Source organism: Manis javanica, chromosome 7 (assembly GCF_040802235.1).
Source record: "Manis javanica isolate MJ-LG chromosome 7, MJ_LKY, whole genome shotgun sequence".
Taxonomy (NCBI): Eukaryota; Metazoa; Chordata; class Mammalia; order Pholidota; family Manidae; genus Manis; species Manis javanica.
The window spans coordinates 137,509,343-137,535,069 of NC_133162.1; the positions used below are offsets into that span (position 1 = coordinate 137,509,343).

At 45.2% G+C, this 25,727-nt stretch overlaps 1 protein-coding gene across 4 annotated transcripts in view; it reads right to left on the reverse strand.

The window, feature by feature from the left end:
• The window catches only part of CNTNAP5 (contactin associated protein family member 5), a 597,575-nt gene that overhangs the window by 90,016 nt on the left and 481,832 nt on the right, over positions 1-25,727 (reverse strand). For 3 of the 4 annotated variants that reach the window (XM_073241652.1, XM_073241653.1, XM_036995938.2), the window contains 3 exons: positions 16,606-16,733; positions 16,257-16,427; positions 7,639-7,857 (listed from right to left, as the gene is read on the reverse strand). In XM_073241652.1, coding sequence (XP_073097753.1) covers positions 7,639-7,857; positions 16,257-16,427; positions 16,606-16,733 — 518 coding nt within the window. The remainder of the gene's footprint in view (positions 1-7,638; positions 7,858-16,256; positions 16,428-16,605; positions 16,734-25,727) is intronic. The other variant, XM_073241654.1, reaches the window with a different exon arrangement.

The following is a 25,727-nucleotide window of genomic DNA, read 5'->3' on the forward strand; positions in this document are numbered from 1 at the left end:
GGCTGGCTGCCTTGCCAGCTCGCTGCCCAGTGGGCAGGGGTGCCAGCATCTCCTGGGTGCTGGGATCCTGACAGACACTCTGATTAGTTTTCCTCAGGGTGGCCCTGCTGAGCAAAGGTATTGCCCCAGCAGCTAACCCACAGACTCATTCAAAGAAACAATCAGATAAAAGTAAAAGCCTCTAATTATAAGCTTTAAAGAATTTTCCCTAACAGTCGACATGACCCAGAGTGATTTTACGGATGAACGCAGGAGACCCTGAACTGTAAGAAGAGCCTACAATTCACTAAAAGGAAACATCAGTGGCGGGCCAGGGCTGGCCAGATCTCACAGTCCAGTCTATTAGTGCCCTCACGACGTCGGGATGCATTTATGCCACAGCCACTTGGCAGCTTTTCTTATTCTGAGCTTTCATGCAACTGATGGCTGCAGTGTGACTAGGGACACATAGTCAAATGTGAGAAGCAACTCTTGTCAGAAAAATTACCTACAACTTGGAAACAAAGCAGGAAAATAAAAGGATAATTTTTCCATTTAAGATGAAAATAATTTATAATTCTAAAGATGGCCTGTTGAACAGCAGTTTTATGTTTAACCTGACAACTGAATCCTTACATTTTCATTGTTGTTAAATTGCCTCTATATACCTAGTTTTTCAGATGCTCTCTGGACTGGTCATAACATCTTACAAGACGCCCTCATTAATGAATGAGTTACATAAAATTTTTAACACATGTTCATTTTCTGTTTGCCTGAGACCCATGATTTTGCCTTTTTGAAGATTATATTTGAATATAGACTGTCCGTATCAGTTAAAATAGTTTCTTATTATTAGAAAGTATAAAACTGTGATGGAAAGCTCTTGATTCCATATGCACCATTACAGGGACAACAATAATAACGGTAAAAATAGACGTATTTAGTCCTCCGTAAACATGAAGCTGAAGCAGGCCGGACACATTACCCTCTACATTTTCCTGCTGGGAACGCCAGGTGCCCACAGAGCTTGAGGGGCCTTCAGGATGAAGGGGAAGGAAGCGAGGTGTCATTGGGGAAAAGGAAGGAGGTGAAGAATGAGAGCGAGCACACAAGGCACAAAAAATGATGGATGCAGAGGGAACACATGGTGCAGCGGCTCTGGAGGGGAGGGGAGCTCGGGGGCCGGGGACTCCAGCCCACCGGGTGCGGTGAGAAGGAACGGACGCTTGCACGCATGGGGTCCTCGGTCCTTGTCCGCACCGACTCCTGGAAGCGCGCGAGCTGCTTCCTACCCAGGCCTGCGTGGTGAGCCCTTCCGGGCCTGCACCCATTTGGCCAGCGGGCAGCGGCCTCCCCCTGAGCCGCACCAGCCCGCATGCAGTTGCCAGTCCAGCAAAATGGTGCAGGTTGGGCTGTGAGGGGCCTGCTCCCAGCCTCCAGGGAGACCCTTACCCTAAAGAAGGGGGCGTCCTACCCGAGCACAGCCCTTCGGTCAGGAAGGCTGCGAGGCCGTTTGGCCTTTGCCACGGCTCCGTCCCAGCCGCAGGCCGAGGAAGGGCCAGGCGGGGAGGGCACTGGGCGCACAGGGGGCACTGCGCTGCGGGGACGGGGGCGGCCAGTATCCGTGCGCGCCCTGGCGCTGGCGGCCGTGGGGTCCCCTCCCCTGCCTGGGCAAGGCTGTCACTGCCAGGCCCCCTCCGCCATGCCATCCCGCGTAAAGGAAGCCCGCTGCCCTGAGTCGGGGCCGGGGGGCTGAGTGACAGCTCGGAAGCAAGCCCGGGGTGCTGTGCGCCGCCTGGAACTGTGGTGGGGGAACCTCTCTGCCTCTGGGGCTGCGGCCGCAGCACCTCCCGCATCCAACGCGCCACCGTGGGGGCTGCTCCTCTGACTTGTGCAAAGGGACAGCGTCCAGGGTGGGGCGGGATGCCTCCCCCGAGAGCTATTGCAGCAGGTGACTGTGTTTGTGAATGTCAAATATCACAGATTTCTAGGGGAGGGAGTGCCTCGTTACCCCACCAAGCTAGAAACACAATCTCCCATTTGAAAGGACCTTTTGCTTGCAACTCCACTCTAATAACCCCTCAGGAAATTCCACCTGGGAGGAGAAACGTCCTCGGCCATAGTCAACTTTCAGCTGATTTGGGAGGCCCTGAGTATGAAGCCCAAGGGCAGACGGAACATCCGAGGCCCAGAAAAGGTAACGGGCATGACTTGGACTATGAATTATCTGATAAGGAAGGGTCAGCGCTTGGAGCCCTGCATCTGATCACTTTCATTAACTGACTGGACATTTATTGAACACTAAATACACAAGAGAACCTACAACGGGCGTCTGGATTAAAGATATTTGAGGCTGTGTGTGCCCACTAGGAAACCAGTGGACCCGAGAGGCATGATCAGGGGGTTACCATCCAGCACGATGGGTCTCCTCTCAAGGGCGGAGGGCTGGGCTGGGGAACAACACCCCAGCGGAACCACACAGCTCATCTGAATGAGCAAAAGGCTGTATCCTCAAGGAACATGGTCTGCCAGGCTGGGGCTCCCATCCCAGTTAGTGGGGGAGGACCCCCGGAAGGGGCTGAGCCGAACAGGGCAGACCCAACTCCAAGCAACCCACTGACTTTGCAGAGGGTCCTGGAGGAGAAGGCGGGGGAAGAGGACGCATTCTTCTACGGCCTTTCCTCGGGAGGGAGGAAGAAGAAATTTCATTTAAGAAAGTTACTTTGATTTTAAAATGTGTGTGTTTGTGTGTGTGTGTGTGTGTGTGTCTGCATGAGTGTACGTTGTGAAACAGCCCACTTGATTTGGCCTCAGGTTGTGTTCCCCAGAAAGCAGGTTACAGGATGGAGTTAAAGGGGCAGGAGGTTTGGAGGGGAGCCTTGGGAATGCACCCTGAGATGGGACGGGGGGAAGAGGGCGAGAGAGGAGGGTGAGCTGGGTGCAGGCTAGACCTCGGGCTGTGCAGCCCATGGAAGCATGGGAACCAGGACCACTACCCGAGCTGGGCCCAAATGCTGGCCCACATGCCCTGGGTTCTGCTGGCACTGCATGCGGCCCCTGGGGAGGGTTTGGCTGTGAGGCTCTGCTCCATCCAGGGGAGCAGAGAGCCTCCCACAGACTCCCAGCGGCAGGGCGACAAGTCTGTCTGGAGAGGGACCCTGGGCAGCAATCCCACCGTCTGTCACAGGTTCCCAAGCCTCCATACACCAAGGCAGCCCCTGACCCTTTAGCCTGAGATGTGGACTCAGAAGCAGGGAGCTGAACTAACGTAGCGCTTCTCTCCTCTTCTCCAACCCCTCATCCCTCCTCAAGAGGCTCTGCAGCCAAATCCCTGTCCCCTGGATCAGAGGGACGTGGTGACAAAACGAGAGCAGAGTGCCAACCTGCCAGTCACCCTCGGCCGAGAATTTTCATCGCATGCCTTCTCCCCCGTCCCCCTGCTCCAGAGCTTTCTCACCTCCTCCCTGAATCCCCCTGGTGACTCTGCCCTGAATCCCTGGGGAAATGGAGGCAGGTGCGGCGGGCTTCAGGTAAGCTCCGGGCATCGCCCTGCCCCTTGGGCGCTCTGCTTTCCAGCCTGGAGTTGATCCCGCTTGTCCTGGCCACATGGGCGCAAGGGCCTCCTGCTCTTGGAAAAGGTTCAACTTCCCACCCCTCAGACTGGGTCCTTGAGCACCCACAGAGCACTGTTTCATTTTCCAAAAAGATCTGGCTTGAATTTCTTTTTATAATTGTCACTCCAGCTGTACATAAACAGTTCTGTTCTAATTTTCTATTTCTTTCCTGAGTTATAAATTCGGGTGACTGGCAGTGCCAGAGGAGCCGGAATGGCTGCCTCTAACGCTGAGGATCTGTGTGGTCCATGTCCCTGGGCTGCAGGACAATTCGGTGCCATATGGCATCTTCCTTTAAAAAAAGACGGTATGATTCATGGTAGGTTTTGCCAAGGCAAGCAATAAATAAATAACAACAAGAAAACTGCATTTTCCTTCAGTTGCTCATTATCAATCCAATGCGGACCGGGTATATGGCGCACTGAGCTTCAGCTAAAACAGAAGAGGCAGCCCATAAAGACTTGAAAAGAAAGTTTCTGGAATATTAGGAGGCAGAAAACACTAAATGGACTATTGAGACGGGGTAAATATATTCAATTCTCAACCTGCTCAAGAAGAGATACCATTTTGCAAAAGGGATGATTTAATCATTTACTTCTCTCAAAATCAAACAGAACTAATGTTCTTTCAAAACACTTCTAAGCTGTAACAGTGGGATTTTGTGGAGCATTGGTGCTGTGGAAGAGCAATCCACGAGGAACCAGGTGGCCTGCACTGTTTTCTTCGTTGCAGAGCAGCTATTGAGTGACTACCGGATGCTCCTCTGGGTACTTGGTATGGGGCACAAATCAAAGCCCCATGGAACTCGCCTTCTAGCACTGAGAGGTCTCTCCAATTTCTCAAACAAATCAGGGCAATTAGTCTTATTTAACTATTATGGGACTTCAGAAATCAAAAGACAAAAGAAGAGAAAAGGAAGTACAGTAGCACGAAAACGAGACTCACGGTCCCACCTCTTTACAAAATGTACCCTCTGTAATTGCAGCACATTTGTAAAGATGTGATGTCAGATTTGGGGAGAATGAGACATTTTCCTTGCTGTTACATTCACATGGGCATGTAGTTCAGGGTGATTGTCATTCCTAATATACACCTGGAGACAGGAGATCCTCAAGTCAGGCACGATCAGTTACTACTCTGCACATAAGACCAGGAGGTCACTTAGGTTAGCAGTTTTCCTAGCAAGGTCCCGTGGCTTCTTGGCAGTTAACCTGGTCACACACACCCAGATCCCTTCATTTCACTTCTGGCAATGGGTGCTGGTTCTTGGATCTCTCTTGCTCATTCTCCTATGGACTGGCACATTCGTAGCAAACAGCAAAGTGCTGGGGCCAAACCAAGCATTTCAGACAGGAGACAACATGAAGCTTGCAGCATGCATTTCAGAAGCTCTGTGTTATGAAGTTTCTCCTACTCTGTTAAGGAAAAGTGGCCAGTGAGATGGACGGCTGCACATGTCCCTTACCCGCCTGGGGATGGAGGCCTGAAGGTGCAGGGGTGATTCTGGGAATCCAGCATGCACTGACTCATGTATAAACACTTCAACTTGTCACATCCCAGTGACAGGCGCAGTGCTGAGAGGCACATTCTCTCCTATAAAATCCCACTCATTCCTGACACCCAGGAAGTACTCAAGGGCCCAGAAGCCAGGCCAGTGATCACAGGCTGAGTGACACTGCTTTGATTGACAGATCTTTCAGTGGCTAAAGGTGTCCAGATGGACATATGCAAATTAATATGTAACAGCTGCCACATTCAGTCTATCCCAGGAAAGAAGTCCATACCAATGATATCTTTTTCTGACCACCAAATATTAATACCCAGTGTCTCTACATTTCTGAATGACAGGGAATGCAAATTTTCACTTGAGCTGCTATAGCCAAACAGAGTTTCTTGAGTTTTTTTTTTTGTGTGTATGTGTGTTTTGTTTTTTATTTGGGGGAGGGGGCATTAGATTATGCAAAGTGGAAATATTGGGAGTTCAGCTTTTTGGCTGCATGACATTTCTAAATGGGCATATCTTTGAACACTGAACAACAAAATTTAAACCAACAGGCAAAAATTACCTGCAATAGCAATTTTTTTTCTTCTTCACATACATAAAGACAAAGTCAATCAAGCAAGGAACAGCTGAGATGGAACCTACGGCGGGAGCTACAGTAGAAACTGGTGTGCTTGCCACAGTCAACCTTGCCTGCAGCCCCTGTGAGCCCCGCCCCAGGCCCCCTGACGTGCTCTCACGGCCCAGTGCATTTGTGATCAGTGTCCCGAAATGTCTGGAGATAGAAACCTGCCCTGAAATACAGCTGTCTCTTTTCCCTCTTCATTGCACAAAGTTTACCACATATTCAGCCCTAGCTACATGAAATTTGCATGAAAGGATAAAAAAGATTCCATTTTTATACACACACCTTTCAGCTAGAAAGATTCATAAATGCTGCCTGAAGATAAACTTTGGCATGATTATGATTTATGAAAATTGCAAACTACTTGAATTGATTCCATCAAAAAAGACATTAAATCTTGATGATGTTTAAATAGAATTAAAACGGCAATAGAAATTAAAAAAATATTTTAAGAGTAAATCATGTCACTTGTGTAAGCTGTTAATTAAGTAAATGCCTTGTAATCATAAAAATGCTTTTGATCATTTATATCTTAGCTTCTGCTAGACATGTAGAAAAACAGATGAAGACAGAAATATGATTTCTGTTGAAAAGAGAGAATATGACATATTCTGTGACTTCTTCCCTTTAGCTGGCATGGTTCCAGGGGGTACTTTTCTGAGTCAGAAGTTGCACAATCCCAAATTTAAAGGACACAAGTAGGAAGCACCCACTGACTGCTGATGGCCCGTCACTAATCCAGTAAAGCTATGGAGTGTGAGTGTTGTGAAAACAAATAAGGAAAGGAAATTAAATCTGGGTCAACTGGCAAATCTTGGAACTTATTTTATCACTGTTCAAGCATCAGAACTTCAAGTTTTAATAAGAGCCGCTCTCTTGGCTCTGATATTACAACAGTCCTAATATTCACAGATCTGTTTTGTACTTTAACCCTTTTCAAGCCCTGCCCTGCTTACTTTAAAAAAAACCTTTCTGAATTATAGCTATGAGGCTGACCTTTCTCACGTGGACTAATGTGGCTAAATTCTCTCTTTCCCTCTCTGTCTGTCTGTCTGTCTCACGCACAGACACACACATGGACACACACACACTCACAAAACTGTGAGTTCTTTGAAAAGTAGTGTCACTGCACAATTCATCTTTCAATGTCCCCTGTCCAACAAGGGGCCCACCCTGTGTTCAGGTGCTCAGTGACAAGAGGTGGAATGGATGAATGAATGAATGAATGAACCGACAAATAGCTCAGTGGTGATGGCCGAGACGTCCCAGGCCCACTACCAACAGCGGCAGCCACTTCTGATAACCGGCTCGTCTACAGCCTGATTCTGAGTCTCACGGAGGGAATGAGCAGGGGAGCGCTGTCTGCTCAGGGACCTGGGCTGCTTTCGGTGCAGTGGAGGCACCACCTACGTGCTGATTTCAGAGAGTATCACAGAGGCCCCTGGTTTAAGAAGTAATAGGCCGTTTCCCCACCATTTCACTTACGGCTGAATGCCTTTGACCTGCTGTGTTTCATTCCATTGTCAGGGGCAGGGGTCAGGAGGGAGGCCCCGCGACTTAGAGCTGATACCTGCTAAGGTATGAATAGCTGGTGTACCCATTTTCTAAGAGTAGATTTTGATTTATAAGAATGACAAATAATAGGGGTCTCTGGACATCTAAAGTTAATATGTACAAGGAAAAAAGATACAGGAAGGGTCTGAGACCGCCTCAGAATTTGCTAAAGAGTGGCTTATAATCTTGTATTGTTATTGCTAATGAATTCAGGAAGAAATTATAAACTTAAATTTATAATCATAAATGCTTTATGACACATTTGAATCATTTCCCAGACCTAAAATAGAACCAATTTTCTTTGAGCCTGTCCCCCAGTGGTCTCGGGGGTTTTAGCACAAAGGATGCCTTCAGACGTCCCCTACCTACAAACAACTGGCTGTTCAGCTGCAACTGGAAATGGCCTTCATCTGAAGTCTCCCTGGAGACCCTCGGGAGGCTGTCCACCTGCAGTGAGGTCTCCTTGAGGTTCCTCTCGGCCCGGACGTAGTGCCACTGGTTGTCATTCAGAAGAGCAGGAGACTGGGCTACGAGCTCTACGGGGCCAGTCCCCACATCGATGGCAAACATGATCTCAGAAGGAGCTGAAACCAGGAAGGGAGATGGTAGAGATGAAGGCGTTGTCAGTGCATTTAGGGCACAAGCGTGTCCTGACGACGGGTGCGCGCCACTGTGAGTCAGCCACTGCGCTCAGAGGCCTGCGGCTGAAATCACCATCAGCAGTGAGAACTCCCGAATGCCAAGCCCCAGGCTCTTTCCTTGGCCCAGCTGGTACCATTGTAGAATGCAGGAACTAGGGTGGGAACCAGGGTCACTGATGACCATCTGGTCAACATGCATCGGGCCAAGGTTCTGGGTCTTGGGGGTTATTCTAGCTTCAAATGTGCCCTCCTCGAAGTACGTAGATACTGGGTTAGCTGGGCAGCTCAGCTCCTGCGGGGAGAAGACTCATGCTGTGCAAGCCCAGTGTTCTCTTCTGTGATGTTCCGCTAACACATGTGACACTGCCTTCATGCTGCTCCAGTGCCCTTGGTATTCTATTTTACTTAAGGAGACGCAGCAGGTTGAAGTGCTTTGTGAGGAGATGTAAGTGCAAGGGCAGTGCCTGGGCCTCACACAGGCCCCACCCCACCCTGATGCTGGGCTACTGCTATGAGTCTTTCTGCTGTTAAAGGATCTGCATATCCTATAACCCAGGGTCAGCCAGTCAGGGGCAAGAATACCTACGGTGGAGATGATGGTGGTAGTGGGGATAATGGTAGTGGTGGTGGTGATGGTGAAGGTGGTAGTGGTGTAGGTGGTATTGTTGAAGGTGGTGGTGGTGTTGAAATGAAGGTGGTGATAAAGGTGGTGGTGGTGGTGAAGGTGGTGGTGGTGGTGAAGGTGAAGGTGGTGAAGACAGTGGTGGCGTAGGTTGTAGTGAAGGTGGTGGTGGTGTTGAAATGAAGGTGGTGATGAAGGTGGTGGTGGTGTAGGTGGTGGTGGTGGTGAAGATGGTGGTAGTGTAGGTAGTGGTGAAGGTGGTGGTGGTAGTGAAGACAGTGGTGGTGTAAGTGGTAGTGAAGGTGGTGGTGGTGAAGGTGGTGGTGGTGATGATGGTGGTGAAGGTGGTGTTGATGGTGAAGGTTTTGGTGAAGGTGGTGGTGGTGATAGTGGTGGTGGTGTTGGTGATGTTGAATGTGGTGGTGTGAAGGTGGTGGTGGTGATGTGGCCGTTAAGACCGAGACACGTGGCAGCACGTAGGCACTGGGAACTCTGCCGATCACTGTACTGAGCCCTGACATGGATTCTCTCATTTTACTCCTCAGAATGACCCTGGGAGAAAGGCCTCATGTTTATTCTCATTTTGTGGGTGAGAAAACGAAAATTGAGAGATGTATCCACAATTTGCTCCTGTTCCACATAGTAAGTAGAATACAACTTGAAAAGTAGAATTTTTCACCATTTTCCTCTATTTAGTATATCTTCCTGTATTTACCATTATTAGCTAAGAGTCTTCCAAACCTGAAGGACGTAAGAGGTGAACTTGAAACTGGGTCTGAGGAGATGGCAGCCCCCTTTCAGGACGTGGACCTCCACACGCTGGGCCGTCCCCTCCCTCTCAGCTCTTGTGGCGGCCCCGCCCCTCAGCCCCCAGTCAGGATGCATCTCCCTGACAAAGCTGTCACCTGCCAGGTCTGAATTATCAGTGACACCAGAGGGCAAACAGCACCCTGGACACCCCCTCCCAACTCAGCCTAAATAAACCCCAACACAAAGCCATCCTCAGTATAAGGAGGCCCTCAGATGTTCAGATGTGAAATTTCAAGTAACTGAGAGCTTGAATTGTCTTACATTCCAGCAAACATGAGGCCTGACACAGGAGAGACGATCAGGCAGAGGCCCTAAATAAAAATGGGGTGTGAAAGCACAGACTCTGGGGTCACCATGACCTAAGGCAAGTTTTCTATCTTGCCACCACTCAGTTTTCTCATTTGTGAAATGGAAATAAAACAGTGCCTATTTGTCAGGTTGTTTATGAATTAATCCTGAGGAAGTTCTTGGAACTGTGCCCGGCGCACGAGTGGCAGTGGGTGTTACTGTCGCTGTGGTGGCAGGTTCACCAGCCCAGGTACATTGGCCTTGGATCATAAACCCACTCACTAACGGAAACAGAATTCAAAGAATGAATCGAGCTCAGCAATTAAAAGATTAAATAAGACTTAGGTTGGCTCTTTGAGCCACTTCCTGTTTCTTATCCGGGTCACTGATGCCGTCTTGCAGCCCTGCACATCTTGAGATCAAATAAACACTTTCGTGAGGATGACTGGAACCTAAATCTACTTCTCTCTTTTGAACACAGGCAAAGGTGGGTGAGAAATGGAGGGGAGGGAAGCTAAAGGTTTTGCCAAAAGCCTCTCTGCAAGGCTGGTCTTGTAGATATCACGTTCTCTGCAGACAGCACGTCTTTGTGGAGGGCTTTCTGCCCCACTGTGCCCACGGCCCCCTGCCACCCTCACCTCCATGCTAGGTCTCCTGTCTGCACTCAAACATTATCCCCCTGTTGCACAATGATCTGTTTATGGTCTGTCTGCCCAGCTAGTCTGTAACTCTAGACGACACCTCATCTACTGGACACCCAGAACCTGGCACCAGGCCTCGTACACAGGAAGCACTCATCAGATCAAAGGTTCACTCATTGAAATGTTACGCCGCACATATTAAATGCAATTTTGCAATTTTCTTTAGAATTATTTTTAGTTTTATACCAAGATACAGGTTCCTTGGAAAATATTTTAAAATTATTACTATTTAACTTTATTCAAGTCACTATTAAAGACCTACTTTGCTCAACCCATTCTTCCTAAGACTGGGGAAGAATCAGTGAAATGCAACAATGAACCAATGTTTACTGAGCGCTTAAAACAAGCTAGCACTCTGCTAAGAATGTTTCATGATTCAAGTCACTTAAGTCTTACTACAATCTTCTGAGACAGGTACTATTTCACAGAGGAAGTGAGTCAGACAGCTGCTAAGTTGCTCCAGCCCAGGTGCTGTGTCTCTGGAGCTCACCATTTAATCTACTTTTTTTATAACAGAACCTTCATCCCCCAAATGTACGTAATCTCTCTGGGCAGTTACACCTAGAATATATAATTTCAGGTGATTCGAAACAACTGACCAAAAAAAAACGTTAAGTAAATGGATATTATGTCCAGTTTGACTAGTGACTTGGTGGGTGGGACAAATATAAGCCAGCTCCCATTTGCTAGAGGGATGGACGCAACCCAAGGGCCCTGGATGGGGAAGCCAAACCCTGTGGCAGAATCAGCTCTTGTACATCTACCCTCTGGCCTTTCCTTCCCCCAACTGTCTGGAAAATATCTTCTCTCACTCTTTACTCCTTCAGGACTCAAGACACAGCTGAGGGCACCTTAGCCTTTCGGTGGACTTTTGATGAGCCAGGCCCTGTGACAGGCACCGAGAATGCAGAGATGGAGGAGAAAATGAGCTCATGGTGCACTTTTGAGAAGACTGACAAAGAAGGGGTGTTTAGGTAGAGGAAACTGCCATGACCACAGCATAGCATCTTCCACATATTTCTGGAAGATGTGAAGAAGCCTTCTAAGGACAGGCTCCAAATAATGTTCTTCCTTCCTTGAAATTTGACTCCATCTCTGTCCCTAACTCCTACCCCATATCTAGCATGTGAGACACCTCAAGACCATTTATGGAATAAGAAAGTTGCAAGGCCTTAGTGCAGTCACTTAACCTCTCTGACTCCCCATGTATTTGTCAGTCAAATAAGAAGTAAGAACTAAGTGAAATATCATTAAGCTTTTTTGGATACACGGACTCTTCAAGGGTCTGGTGTCAGCTGTGGTTCCCATCTCCAGAGGAAAAGCACACATACTTCTGCTTAAAAATCTCAAGGACTTCCTGAATGTTCTATACCTTGAAACATGGAGGGAAATAATTCTATTTTAAGTTCTAACTTTCTTGGTTCTTAAGGTAGTTTTGCAAAGCAGGTGGGGGTTACTCTAAGGAACAGAGAAGCAGTTTGAGTTCTGCATCCTCAGTCTTACCAGCTGTGTGACTCTGGGTGTATTACTTTTCCTCCCTGGGCTCATGCTGTCATCTGCATATTGGACTATGAGTTGACAATGAAACCCAGAGTATAAAACCTTGATGATTGTAGATAGGATCGTTTGAAAATGAAATGAAATTATGAATGTAAAGCATTTAGTACAGTGTCTACTCAGAGTAAACACTCAATAATTTAGTATAAATGTTATTATTAGTATTATGTCTACTATTCTATGAGGATCTGAGGATTATACTGCACATTAACATCACATTCAGTAATACTCTTGATTACCACTGAAAATGAGAATTCTGTTCTTAATCTCTATCTCATATACATTCATTATACATATATATATACATATATATATATGGCTAGTAGAATATGCTACCCCAATATATGTCACTTTAGCATGAGGATAATTTTGACTGAAGGCAATTGAGAAGATGCAGAGACAAGGAAAGCCCCCTTCCCTCCCCTCCACTCCCCTTATTTGTCTAACAGCAGGACATACACTTCCAGAGACGTCCTTCTCCCGCTGTCTGTGAAGAAGGCAGAAGTTAATCACCTGGAGACACCTCGACCGTATCGGCCTGGAGATGGCACAGAGGAATCTACATACAGAATCTTGGTAACTAGCCTTTATCTCTGACTTTGGAAACCCAAACTGCTTTCCTTTTTCGTATTACTTCTCCATAAATGTATTATTCTTTGTTGAAGATGCTATCTAAGCTGGAGTTCTATGCCATCTCTTTGAGTTATTCACTTTTACCTGGGTATCTCCCATGTATACATGAGTTCTATGTCTTAATAAACTTCTGTTTCTTTTATTCTTGTTAATCTGTATTTTATTACAGTATCTCAGCCAAAAATTTGGATGGAAGATTATTTTCCCCTCCTATAGGCTTTAAGGAAAGCTTCCCCTCTCCTCACCAGGCGTAAGCGTGGACCCTAGCAGATAAAAACCATAATCTTTACTTTCATGGCCAGAGGCATTGGTCGATTGCTGGGATAGCTGCCAAAGAGCTGATTATTTTTTACCAGCCAAAACACAGCTCTGTTTTGAGGGAGAGCTAGTGTTAGATTGAAGTAGATATTCAGGAGTCAGAGCAAGGAGAGAAATAAATTAGAAACATTAAACTGCTGAATCCAACCAGAAATGAAGTGTTGCACCAATTTTGTATTTAGTCACATGCCATATAATGAGTGAATTCCCATCCTTCAGTCTCAATCTGAAAGTTTTCTTTTAATTGCAGCCAAATACATCTGACTGTCCATTCTGCACAAATAAGCACTGAAGGGATGAAGAATTCGCTAATAATTAGAATTAGAGGGACAGAAATTTGAATCGACAGTGGGTTGTAAGTAATAGACTCTTTCCAAGGCCATCCTAACTCTCAACAGCCATTTCCTTCCGTCCCCTGTCGTCCACTCCTAAATATCTACTTCTATGTCACAGCCATTGTGAAATAATTGTCAGAATGACTATTTTATTTCTCACTCTCATTTGAAACACATCTGCTATGACTTGAGGACATAGTGAAACATCTTGCTTTTCATAGAACGTGGGCTCATCTCAAGGCTAGAAAATTGAAATGTCTTAGTTGGAAATGACCCAGAAGAAACTAGTTTGAAAATTTCGTGAAAATTCCTTTTCCCTGTCCAACAATTTGGATATATCAATTTTGGAAGATTATAGAGGAACACTTCTTGGGGATGGGAGTAAAATCTAGCCTGAGCTACATTTGTTTAAAGGCTATTTCCTTTCTAAGTAGCTAATTTGTACAGGTATCTCACTATGAACCCTTCAGGGTAAAAATTCCATCTGCAGGAAAGGAATACGAAAAGTGTAGCAGTTAATATGAAATGTGAACTCCTCTCTAAGTTTTTTTTTTCTTTTAAATAATAATAACAAAATAAAATACTTTAGAAAATATGAGCCTTTATATTTAACATTTTTTACATAAAATCTTCCTATTTTGAAAGCATATGTTTTCTGATCTGGTGAAAAAGTGTATATCAATCAATTTTATCAATAGACTTTAAATTTTCCTCACATTCAATACCACCTGCATTTCAAACATTTTTTTTACAACCGAAGGACAAAATGTTGTACCAGAAAGTACAAACAAATTGGACATTGAAATGTAATTAATACTAAATCATCCCTCATTACCTTGTGATAATATGCCATGACATTTGCGGCTGCTGTAATGAATCAAAAGGCCTTGGGGCTTGATTTTTATTAAATTTACATTGAGTTTATTATATCCGTGTTAGGAAATGGTTGGTACTCAGCACCACATTTTCAGAGCCCTGCCAAGTTAGGTATGAGGGCTCTTAATCCACACGAAAGCCACAAGAACTTCCTCCCATTAATTCTCTAAGTGGTTGGAGTAAAAGAAGTTTAAAACTCCCAGTTAAAGGGATCTCCTTCCTTGTATGTATTGTGCTGTAGCAGCAAAAGAGACACTTAGCCCCTTGGTGATGAGCAAGAGACTGGTACAAACGCCTCAGCCATGTCCCCCAGCCAGCACTTCGGTCTTTTTACGGAGCTCTCAAATTTCTGAGTTTCTCCTGCTAAGACATTACTTATGCTTCAAGCGTATTTCACGCAGTCACATCATTATTGTAATATGGCCAATCGCCTTAGTCAAACCATAGTAAACATTCAGACACAGATAAATTAAATCCCTAATGGTGAGCAGGAAGCTTTATGGTCATGGATATAATGAGGGCAAGATGATGGGGGCATCCACCCTGTGTGTAAGAAATAAGGGGTACAGTGTATACAGAGAATTGGAAACAAGGCAACACAGAGTAGATCTGTTTGTTATTATGACCATGTACCAGTAATTCTAAACAATGTCAGTAATAAAACATTCCTCCATCACAAAAATCTTTGTTGGTCTAATTCTAACAAATGTTGATGTTGGTACTAATTTTAATAATGTATTTATAAGCTACAAATAGTACATTTTATTGCTTGTCACTTAATATATATTCTATTGAAGAGGGAGTTAATACAGAGAACTCCATATACACCAGAATACGCAGGCTCATGTTTGTTTTGAAGAGTAAAAGCTCAAGTCTGATTTTTCACTGTTACAATTTACTGTGCTATCATTGTTTAATCTACTGTTGAAATGGATGGATATATAGTACCACAGGGGTTGTGGATGCAAATTGCTCCCAAAGAGAGCTCAAGTACTCCTAAACCTTAGGAACTCTATGAAGTTTTAGCTAAAAGAATAATAATTTATGATGAATTTTCCATTGAAAATATTTGGGTTTTGTTTGTTTGTTTTTTATTGCAGGGACATTTGAAAGTAGCCAGATTAATACTGAAAAATATTCATGGACAGTGTTACAATTTCTATAATTTATGTAAAATGGAATTTCTATGAATCTGTACCAAAATCATCCTTATGTTTAAAATCTTTCCTAAAATTTATATACCTGGTGCATAAAGTGAAAAGTTATTTTAAATTTAAAATTAACAAACTGATTTAAACTTAATAATAATATCCTAGTAAGAACAGATTGACAAACCTGATTATACTCTCTTTGGAACATGAACATGAGAGGAAAGTCAATTTTGATAAAATCATTCACAAATTGCAGAAGTGAAGACTAAGGAACAGAAATTAAAATGCTGTAACTGCTACTTGAACAAATCAATATATAGGTAATGTTTCTCCATCTGTAAAAAAATCAGTTAATGTAATTAAAAAGTATTTTATTATACTGTCTTTGCTTTTCTGTACTAACATTTTTTTATTGGCATGATTTCATATAAAAGTTCAATAATAGAATGTTTCACCACGTGTATTTCTATTATTTTTCATTTAACTTGATGATTATTCCTTAGTATAACTTGCATAGAGAGATAGGATGTTAAAAGTGATTCACATTCTGGCATCAAATTCATTAGAGACAACACTGCTCAGGTTAAGTTGGGGACAAACAATGGGGATTCTAACTGGGTAGTTACATGGCCCTGGTAGTGAGAAATAAGTCAGGAAATGACTTTCAAAGCAAATTCCATAAAGAAGTCGACCCAAAATATGAATTGAATGCATCACAGAATAGAATGCATGGAAATTTAATGGAAAAGTTCTGTGACGTGGACGCTCAAAGTCACAGATAGAAAATACTGACGGCTCAGATAAAGGAGGCTGAAATAAGTGTCTGCAGGAATTTGGCAATACGCTAGTTTGAAAACAGAATGGCTAACTACATACTGATGGGAAATAATAACACAGAAAGCATTAGCGGAGCCAAAAATTGCCATTCTAATTCCACAGATGTCCAGGGAGATTCATTTGCCAGCCCAAATAGGCACTAGTTGTTGATGGCAGAGAGAAATTATGTGCAATGTTGGCCAGTTACATAAAATTCATAAATGAGGGCACTTACAGCTTATTTCAAGTCGGATGAAGTCTTTAATGCCGAGGTTTTCTAGGAAAACTCCAGATAAAGCCGTGGTTTTAAAAAAGAAGGAAATATCAACACTCATTTCCGCATGGAAGGTAGGGAAGTGGAGGTAAGAGGCTTCTGTAGAAAACGATACTGCGTTCCAGAAGTGTCCTGCGAATGAAAACGTCATTCAGCACGGTTTACTGTGGCACAATGGGGTGCAGCAAGACACTGGGCATGCGGGTAGATTTCAAGACTAGAGGACTCTGCAGGGAAAAGGGATGAGGGGATAAAAACAGCTTGTGCTTATGCAGTGCAGACAAAAAGCTTCTTTCACTTTAGTACTCACGGTCACCATAGCAACGCAAGGGACCGATTCTCCAAGCAGCTTCTGAATTTGATCTGTTGGTACCAGTGATAACTATCTGAGTGACGGGCAAGTGGTCTCTGAAGGAAAGCCAGCCAGTATCATTTGTCCTGCAAAACATAAAGTTCAGAAAAAAGAGAACAGGTGAGTAATGTAAGGACTCCTTACCAAGACTCATCTTTTCAAAAGCGATTGAGGTGTATTGCGTCAGATAGGCAGTGACAGAGGGCCTCTCATCTCAGGAGGGTGTGTGGAAGGCTGGGATGCCTGTCAGAAGACCCACGGACGGCTTCCAAAGTCACGGAGAATCTGCAGCATTCCCAAGTCTGTCCGTAGATGTGGACATTCAGAGCTTGGGCTTCCCGGGGAAGCTAGGAGTGCCCCAGCGGCCCGGGCAGGGCTGGCGGCCAGTGTCCACCGCCTGCCTTTCCACAGAGACCAGCGATCTCTATAACTGCCTTGAAAGCAGCTTCATGAATCCCACTCGGAATCCCTCCAAGGGCTTGTTTCCGGCCCCTGCCAACAGGCTTTCAGCAGCCTAGGGTGTTTCTTACCACTTTTTAACTCTAGGAAAGAGCACGTCTTTAGGGTTAAGGGTTGGTAGCCTCTCCTTTTGTTCTGTTCTAGAGATCTTGGTAGTTAAGAGCTCAAGTTCTGTTTGTGTTAGTTATGCAAATAAGGAACTGGTGAGCCACCCTTTGGTAAGAAAGTTAAAAATGAACAAGGTCAAGCTATTGCTCTTTCCCTCTAACTTGTGTTTTGGGTGTCATGGTACACTGTTTAATTGAGGAACAGAAGGTAGGTAAGAAACTGGGGTTGAAGGAATAACTATTTTGAGACAGAAATACACCGAGGATAAGTATATATTTTTTCCCACACAATACCCCTATGCAGTGGGTGCCTTTGCTTCCATTCAAAAATGAGGAAACCGAGGCTCAGAGATTCCAGGTCACATACTCGGTATCTCTCCTATGCCTCAATTAACATGAGTTCCAGGAACACACGTTCATCTGAGCTTAGCTGAACTAGGTGAGGTGTCCTCCCGCCCCCAGAGCCTCAGTCAGGCACAGGACAGGGCACCCCGACTGTACAGGGGACCTGGGAGACCAGCTCTATGCCCCCTGCACAAGGCACAGTGCACGAGGTAATGATTTTATGACAAGAGCAAAAAAGAGCAGATTGTTATTGACTCTCTACAGTCACCAAGATGTCAATAAAATGCTCAAAAACATTCAAAATCGACACTATATTTCATTATCATTTACAGATTGTTTACAAACCTGCATTTAGAGGTAAGGAAAATACTGTCCCAAATTATTAATGGCAAGAACCAAGTAGTGTGATGAAGTGTTTTAAGGACAATTATAGAAACACAGAGATTTTTCTGGATTGTTGGTCCCCAGCTCCTAGCTTGGGCAAATTATTTTATTTCTGAGATTCCCCAGTGTCCCCTGTTTGAGAGTGGAGATATTATCTATAGGACAGAGTTAGAGAGGATTAAATGAGAGGACACAGCCACTTAGCCTGGTGTCTGAACTGCGGTAACTGTTCGGAAATGGTAGTGGTACCGTTCCTCTTAGTTCTCATCTGTGCCCTGGACCCGCTGTGCGGCGTCAGGCAAGTTGTCCCATCTTTCTAGGTACCCAACTATGGCTCTGTATTACAGATGACATACTACAAGGAGCATGGTGGGAATTTAAATGTTAAGATTTGGCATCCAGCTCATGAGATTTGGGGAAAAAAACTTAGCAATCATCTTGGTTATAAATAGATCAAATATTCACCTGCAGATATACCCCTATAGGTCTATTAACCAAAAATGTAAATAAATGTACTATCATCTATAATTTGAGTGCTTGAATTAAGACTTTTTAGTCATTTAAAGAATCTGAAATAAGACTTTTGTTTCTATTTTAAAGTACATCTATGAGTGTCACATAGACACAGAACAAAATTTGAGTCTTCACTTTCCAATATCTTCTCAAACAGAGATTTCAAAGCAAATTCTGAGTTGCTGAAGTAGAATAAAGACCAAACCAATATTCTCTCTTCAAGAAATTCTGTATTGCTATAGGATTTTACTTCTCTCCATTTTTCACTTCCAAGGTGAAACTAGTGGATTCTGAGTGTGTCCATCAGTGCTGAGTCCTGCTTCCCTTACACACTCTGGCATCTTGTCTATCAATTTGATGCCCTTGTTTAAAATTGGAATATACAAACAGCACTCTAGGAACAAATAACTTCTCCAAGTAATGAGAAAAAAAGCCTTCATATTTAGTTTGATAATGCAAGGGACATTACCAAAAGTATTTTTTATCTGAAAAAAAGAAAAGAAAAAAATCTGCTCTTCAAAGTTATTTAATACAATAGAAACAGATACAGACTGAAATGCATACAGGGCCAGGCAACTAAAAAAAATGAGTAAAGCCAGCTCTGTGTTAGGTGATAAATGGAACCTGACACACAGCTTCAGTGCCCGGGGAAAGAGGGCGACTGAAAGAGGAGACAGGGGAGAGTGCTGGCACGGAGGTATTCTGTCTGAAGGAGCAAGTGATATCCTTTAGCAACAGATAATTGTGCTGTTTACGAATGTGAGACCAGTGGGCCAGATGGAATATTAATGCAAAATTCTCCACTTTTAAATCTTGGCAATAGATTAGAATTTTTTTTCAGAAAAGTGTGGTGGGAACCACACCCCACAAGCCAGCATAATGCAGGTGAAGGCCGTGCAGCCCACAGGTGGCCGAGGCATCAGGGGGACTTTGCATATGCACGTTCGTTCTTAAGGTCACGTTAAGAATAAGACTGTATTTAACTCAGTCTGTGAGTGACAGGCAGGACTCCGACTCTTCAGGGCACTGGTGGCTCAGTCGTTTGGAGGGAGGGTGGTGGCGGTGGGGTTAGGCTGTAAGAAAATGTGCCATGTTACGGGGCGCCTCCTGACAGGCTGGAGTCATAGGCTGTAGGTTGGACTCTCCGCACGTTAACTTGTTCCACTTCCCTTTGTTTGAATGCGCCTCCTCGAGGGCGAACACTTCACAGACTTCGCCTTCCTTGGGGACATGCCCGGGTCTTCCTGAGGGCAGAGGGCACAGGACTGTTTAAAACCACAACTGCCTTTCACAGAGAGGAGTTCTTTCTAAAGGAAATGATCGGCAGGTTAGAGGCAGTGCTCCAGTTTGGAGCTTCTGAGAACTGCCCTTGGCTTTGGGGTTGAGCGAGCCCCGCCCCCACACTCCTGGAGCGGAGCCTGGGGGCGCCCCTTGCCTTCCGCAGCCATGTGAGCATAAAGGCAGTTCTATACACGCTCAGGCAATCCTCAGAACAGCCTAGGCTGGTGTCACAGTCATTGCCTGCCTTGCACAGGAGAGGAAATGAGGTTCAGAGAGGTGACAAAACTTCCCAGGGCGCATCTGCGGCAAGGAGAGCAGCCCCAGGACTTGCACCTGTGTCTGAGCGCAAAGCCCTTGCGGGAACCGCGTGCTCCTGTTCTCGGGGCCCCACTCCTGCAGGGAGCTGCTCCCTCTGTGTGCACGCTGCTGTCCCCACATGCAGTCTGCACCTGCCCCAGGTGGTGCTGGGACAGCAGGGCCCGGTCCTTGATCTGCCCTCTGGGGTCCGGGCTGACCATCCCCATTCCTTTCACACGCTCTCTCTACGCAAGATGCAACTCAATCGATTAGGTTTCAGTTTACTAATTTGCAATCATTTTCCACCCTGCCTTCCCTGTGGCTGCATGTGGGTCACCTTGATGGGAGTTCTGGGCACCCACAAACTCTTCCCTTACACATTTACCAACAGTCACTCGGTTCACTTCTATTGTGGGCAGGCCCACCCATTACATGGTAGATTTTACTGGGAAGCTCTCAGAGGGGGGCCCCATTTGGGGGAGAGGTGCTGTCATAGTTCTTTTCTTAGTTCATCTAGAGTTTGATGGCTGAATGATAGATTGCTCTGGTGTGCTAATTATCTTATTTATTTGGTTATATATACATATATGTATGTGTGTACTTTTCTTAAATTACCTTTTGTAAGGCAATGTTGCCTCTTGCAGTTTATTTAGGATGCTATAAAAATAGAGAAAATAATAAAAATGATGACTAACAAATTCTGGGATCTAAATGCATGACACATCTGCGAGCTGCACAAGTTACTGCTAACTCAGCCCGTACTCCCCAGAGACGGATATCCTTTTTGTAGTGAAATAGAAACTTGAACTCAGAGAGGCTGAATGCTTCATAAGTGACAAGTCCAGGATTTGATCATCCCATTACAGAACTAAATATTACTTAGGGGTAAACTGCATTTCACATCCAGAAAATGTGGGTGCTGCCTCAGAAGTAGCCAGAGTTGTGTTTGGTTACACATGCATATGCTATTTTCACTAAAATCCTACAAGATCGACTTGTCAAAGAGACAGAACCACTTCTTCTCCTCCTCTTCCTCCATCTCTTTTGTCTTAATGACCAAGTCTGTACACTTTGAAACAGCGCGGAGACACAGGGGCTTGCGTGTCCCCTTAGCCAGAGTGCTGACGGCCCTGGGGAGCATGAGGCACGGTGGGAATGGCCGAGGAGGAGCAGCATTCCCAGGGGCCTGTCGGCGCTGTCCTCATCTGGCCGAGAGCCCCGGCAAGTTCGGACCAAAAGGAGAAGAGGCCGTCACTGCGGTGTCCCTGGTGGCCGAGTTCCGACTCTAGTGTGCCCTGCATGTCCCTTCAGCAAGGCCCCCCCTAAGGAGGGGACCCTTACACAGCACAGAGTCAGGAGAGCCAGTCCGGAACTGGTTCCCCTGGGAGCCATGTCATGTCCAAGTCCCTTCAGCAATGTGGCCCCTACTATCAAAACAGAAAGATGGATGATTTTACAGTTCTATACCAGGAAGGTATACAATACAAATAACAATTTTCAAAGTTGAATAAAATATAAAGCAAGACTCAAGTGTTCATTGTAATATTTTCTCTAATCGTGAAAATCACCCACAAGTAGAATGCCATACAGGACTGGCAGGATAAGTCATGACCATGCGAGGGGACGCTCTGCAGACACTACCGTGGGCAGGATGGACTCATTTTCATGCTTATTTGATGATGCCAAGTAAAAGCTCTCCAAGACACCATTTACGTGGAAAAGGCAAGTTGCAGAATTATATGTTTAATATGATACTGCATTTAGTAAAAAGTGAACAAACCTACATATCAGCAAATATGGAATATGCATATGAAGATATTTGTATGTGGAAACAGCCTACATGCCAACTACCTCAAGTTAAGGTGTCACATATGGGCTAGAAGGAAGGGAATTCCAAGTACTGGTGAAGGAAGAATTTCTACTTTTTTGTTTAAATACTTCTGAAATATTTGAACTTTTTACAATAAGGATATAATAGAATATACTCATTTTGTAATTAAAAAACCCTAAAATTAAAAAAATCAGGAAAAGTATTACCCTTATACATCATTCAATATAGACACCAAAATTTAGTTGGCCAGGCTGAAAACTGAAGGAAACTTCCAGAGTGGACAAAAGAGGTCAGAGGTTCATCTGATTTGGATCTGAGCAAACGTTACTGCTAGGTGAGCAATGCTGGGCACTTGGAGATAAGTGGGGCAGATTAAAACAGAAGCCAAAGGCATGGCATTTTTAAGTGGAATTGTATTATCTCACGGTTCATTAAAAGTCCAAATCAAAACGTTGTATAAAATACACTATCTAAATGCAAACTCTTGATCTTGATATTGACTTTGAGTTGATCTATTTCTGATACAGTTCTGCAAATACCCATGTAATGTGATTCCACAGACAATTTAGAGATAGTGTATTTGTACAGCTTGACAGCTAACTGATGGGAGGCTCAGTCTAATCTTCAATTGTTTCCTGTAAGCATAAGAGGAGTATTTCATAGTCATATTTTGTTTTCTGGAACAAACTGCTAATTGCAGGCATTGTCCCAATCTATGCTAGAATGGTAGCATCACGGAATAAGAAAACAAACAAAAAACACTCCTTACTGGCACCCTTGGCAAACTGTCAGCTGTTTCACTGCATCTGAAATTCTGTATGATAAAGATGTGAGGTGCTGGACGTGAATTCTCAACCTCTGGCCATAGGTTCTTTTGCCCATTTTTGTATTGTTCCTTCTTTTCTTGAGTGGCGATGCTTTCTGTTCTCTCCAGCTGGATGCACCTCAAAACATTGTACCTGAAGACAATGTGGAACCCAGCTATGGGGTCGTTGGTGTGCAAGTCAGGAGCAAGATGCCCCAGGATATACACTTTAAGTGAAGAGTCTGTGAAGAAAAGAGCAGACTACAGCTGGCGAGTGTTGGGCATAAATGGCCGTGGCCGGGCAGAGAGCATGGGCAGGCAGGAATGTCCCCTCTGCTCATGCTGCCATTCAGTCGCTCAGCAGATAATGCCCAAGGACCCACCATGTGCCAAGCATCCTTCTCTCCAACACAAGGTGCGCATTTTGCTTGTACTACTGGTGCCTGTGGGGATTCGGGGGCTGGAGGAGTCAAAGCCCAGTAAATCCTTCATAATTTCTGGCTTGGAGCAAAGGCACTTCCAGAACTCAATAAGCATGAAATAGCTCATCAACAGATTCATGAATAATACAGTTCAACCAGTGCAGGCCGCTCTGTATTATTTGCGATAAGAAATAGAGCCTTGGTGCCCTGAAGTGGTCCTTGCCTTTCTCTTGGGATCCCAGCCCCCAGCCCCATCCTGAGACACTACCAACAAGAGGCATTCTCTCTGCACCACATCTGGGAATCTCAGAAGGGGAGGCTTCGAGGAAAGGAGATCTGCAAGGTCAAAGAACAGCCTATGTTTAGACAGAGCAAATCCCTAAGCCCTTGGGTGTATCCACCATCCTCCTCCTAAAGGCGATTGCCTCACATCTCAGGGGAAAGAGGTGGAGGGCCTTGTGTAGGCCAAGGGCCTGGGACTAGATCAGACATGTATTTACCAAAGAGAAAAGGTAACTCTTGGAGCAGAGTCAGCATTTCTCACTCCTCACAGATGGCTGGGAGCAGTCAGTCTACAACAGAAACACCACTTAAACTTAGGGCAAAGATCATGAAAGATGGGTGACAGCTAACAACCAAGTGCACACAGCTAATCCTAGAATGATCAAGACCTGACCCACCGAAAGATGGACAGGCAGAAACAGGTCCCACAGAAGTCATTCGCCCATTGTTCATTCATGGATTCAGTGCTATTACATGGTTTCTCTGTGGCACAGACGTCCAATCAAGAGGAAAAGAGTGGTTTGAAGCTCCAGGATCCCATATAATAATAAAAAGAAATCCCCTAAAAAGATACTATTCCTAAAGAAAAAGAATGATAGGTTTCCTTTTTGGTTGATCAAATGACCAGAATTGAAACCTGTACCAGTTTCTCTTCCTATTTTGTGCCGTATCTCTGTACACAGGAGAGTATTAATGGTGGGAGGCAAAGAACAGAGTTACAAAAAATCAAGTACAAATGTCTACATTCCTTATGAATAAATAAAAGAAGTTCTGCTGATAAGTAAGAGAACTTTGCTTTATTTTCTACCCAGGTACGTGGGTAAGAAAACTCCTTCAATGGGTCACCACCAAGAAGCACCTTTGGACCAACCCCTGCCTCCTCCAAACTGCCGCCTCCGCCGTCCCTGCATCCCACTTGCATCCCTATGTCTGGATGGCTGGTTTTCCACCTGCCACACAGCCCCGCACTGCCCTGTGCTGTCTCCAGGCTGGAGCTGCCACTGGCTTTCTATCTGACTCTCAGGAGTCTGTGGGTCTGGGGCAGGATGGCAGAAACAGCCAGCTGAGGGGCTCCCTTAGGTTGAATCATTCCTTTAAGACAAGTTCCTTTGCCAACAATCGCTAACTGCACAACTGTTATTCATTACAAGTTTCTCATTCCTTTTTCTTTTTCTTCCTGTTTATTTTTTGGCTGGGATGGACACCCCAGAAGAAGTCAGCCTGCAGCACACCTGGGCCGTATGTCGGGCTGAGGCTTCTTGGCACCCTCGGAAGGGTCTTTGGTGTGCACAGCCTACTTTAATCCCTCCACCCACCTCCACCCGCTGAGCCGCGGGACTCTGACCACACTTGTGGCTCCTTTTCCTCAGTCTCTTGGGTTCCTCTGATGTATGGTAGCAATGCCCTTAGGTGCAGGTTCGCCAGAACAGAATAAACCCTTACCAGTGACCAGGAGGCAGAGCCGGCCGTCTCTAGCAGCCTGACATGGCACCAGGAGGTGCGTGTGGCCGGGGTGTGGGTTGGGAGCCCCTGAGAGCAGGGATTCGGTCGCCTCCCAGGGTGCCCTGATCGCACCCCCGCCTGAGCAGCCCCTCTGATGCCCCCAGCAGGAGCCACCTTGCGCTCTGCTACGATCTGCGTCTGCCACTGAAGTCGTGTCACTTCAAGCCACTTACCCTCTAAGAGCCTCAGTCTCCTCTTCTGGGGAAAGGAAATAATAAGACCAACCTCGAGGATTGTTGGTCTGAAAACATGAGATACAGTATAAGAAAGACTAAGAACACTTCAGTAAATGGCAGGGAATGTTTAAGTGACAATATGATCTAGGAGGTATAATATATATATATAATATACATATATTATTAAATGTATTTAATTATATATTAAACTGCTGTCTGCTAGATGCTATGCTGGTCCAAACCCATTTTATGATTGACTTTACCAAGAGCAGAAACTTGAGGGAATTTTACAAGGTAAATGCGTATTTGCGGTTTCTTAGGAGTCCAGAACACCAGCGTTAATTGCCTGAAACGCTGGGAATACGTGGGAAGCCAGCTTGACTGCACATGAGCCGAGAACACAGGTGGAAGAACACCGAGGAGCGTGAGCAACTATATTCCACCTGTGGCAGCCTTTGAACTTCTCCCTTCAGCTGAAAATCACAGAGTTGAACAGATACACCGAATGCATTTCCACAAGGCTCTGCCAGTCTCACGTCTGAGACTATGTTCTGTGTCCCCGGTCCTCGCCACAGACAGAGCTGACCGGTCCTTTCATGTCCGAGGAGCCTCATGGTCCTGTTCTGACTGTACCCCAGTCCCTGCCTCATCCCTGCAGTTCCCCACACGAACACT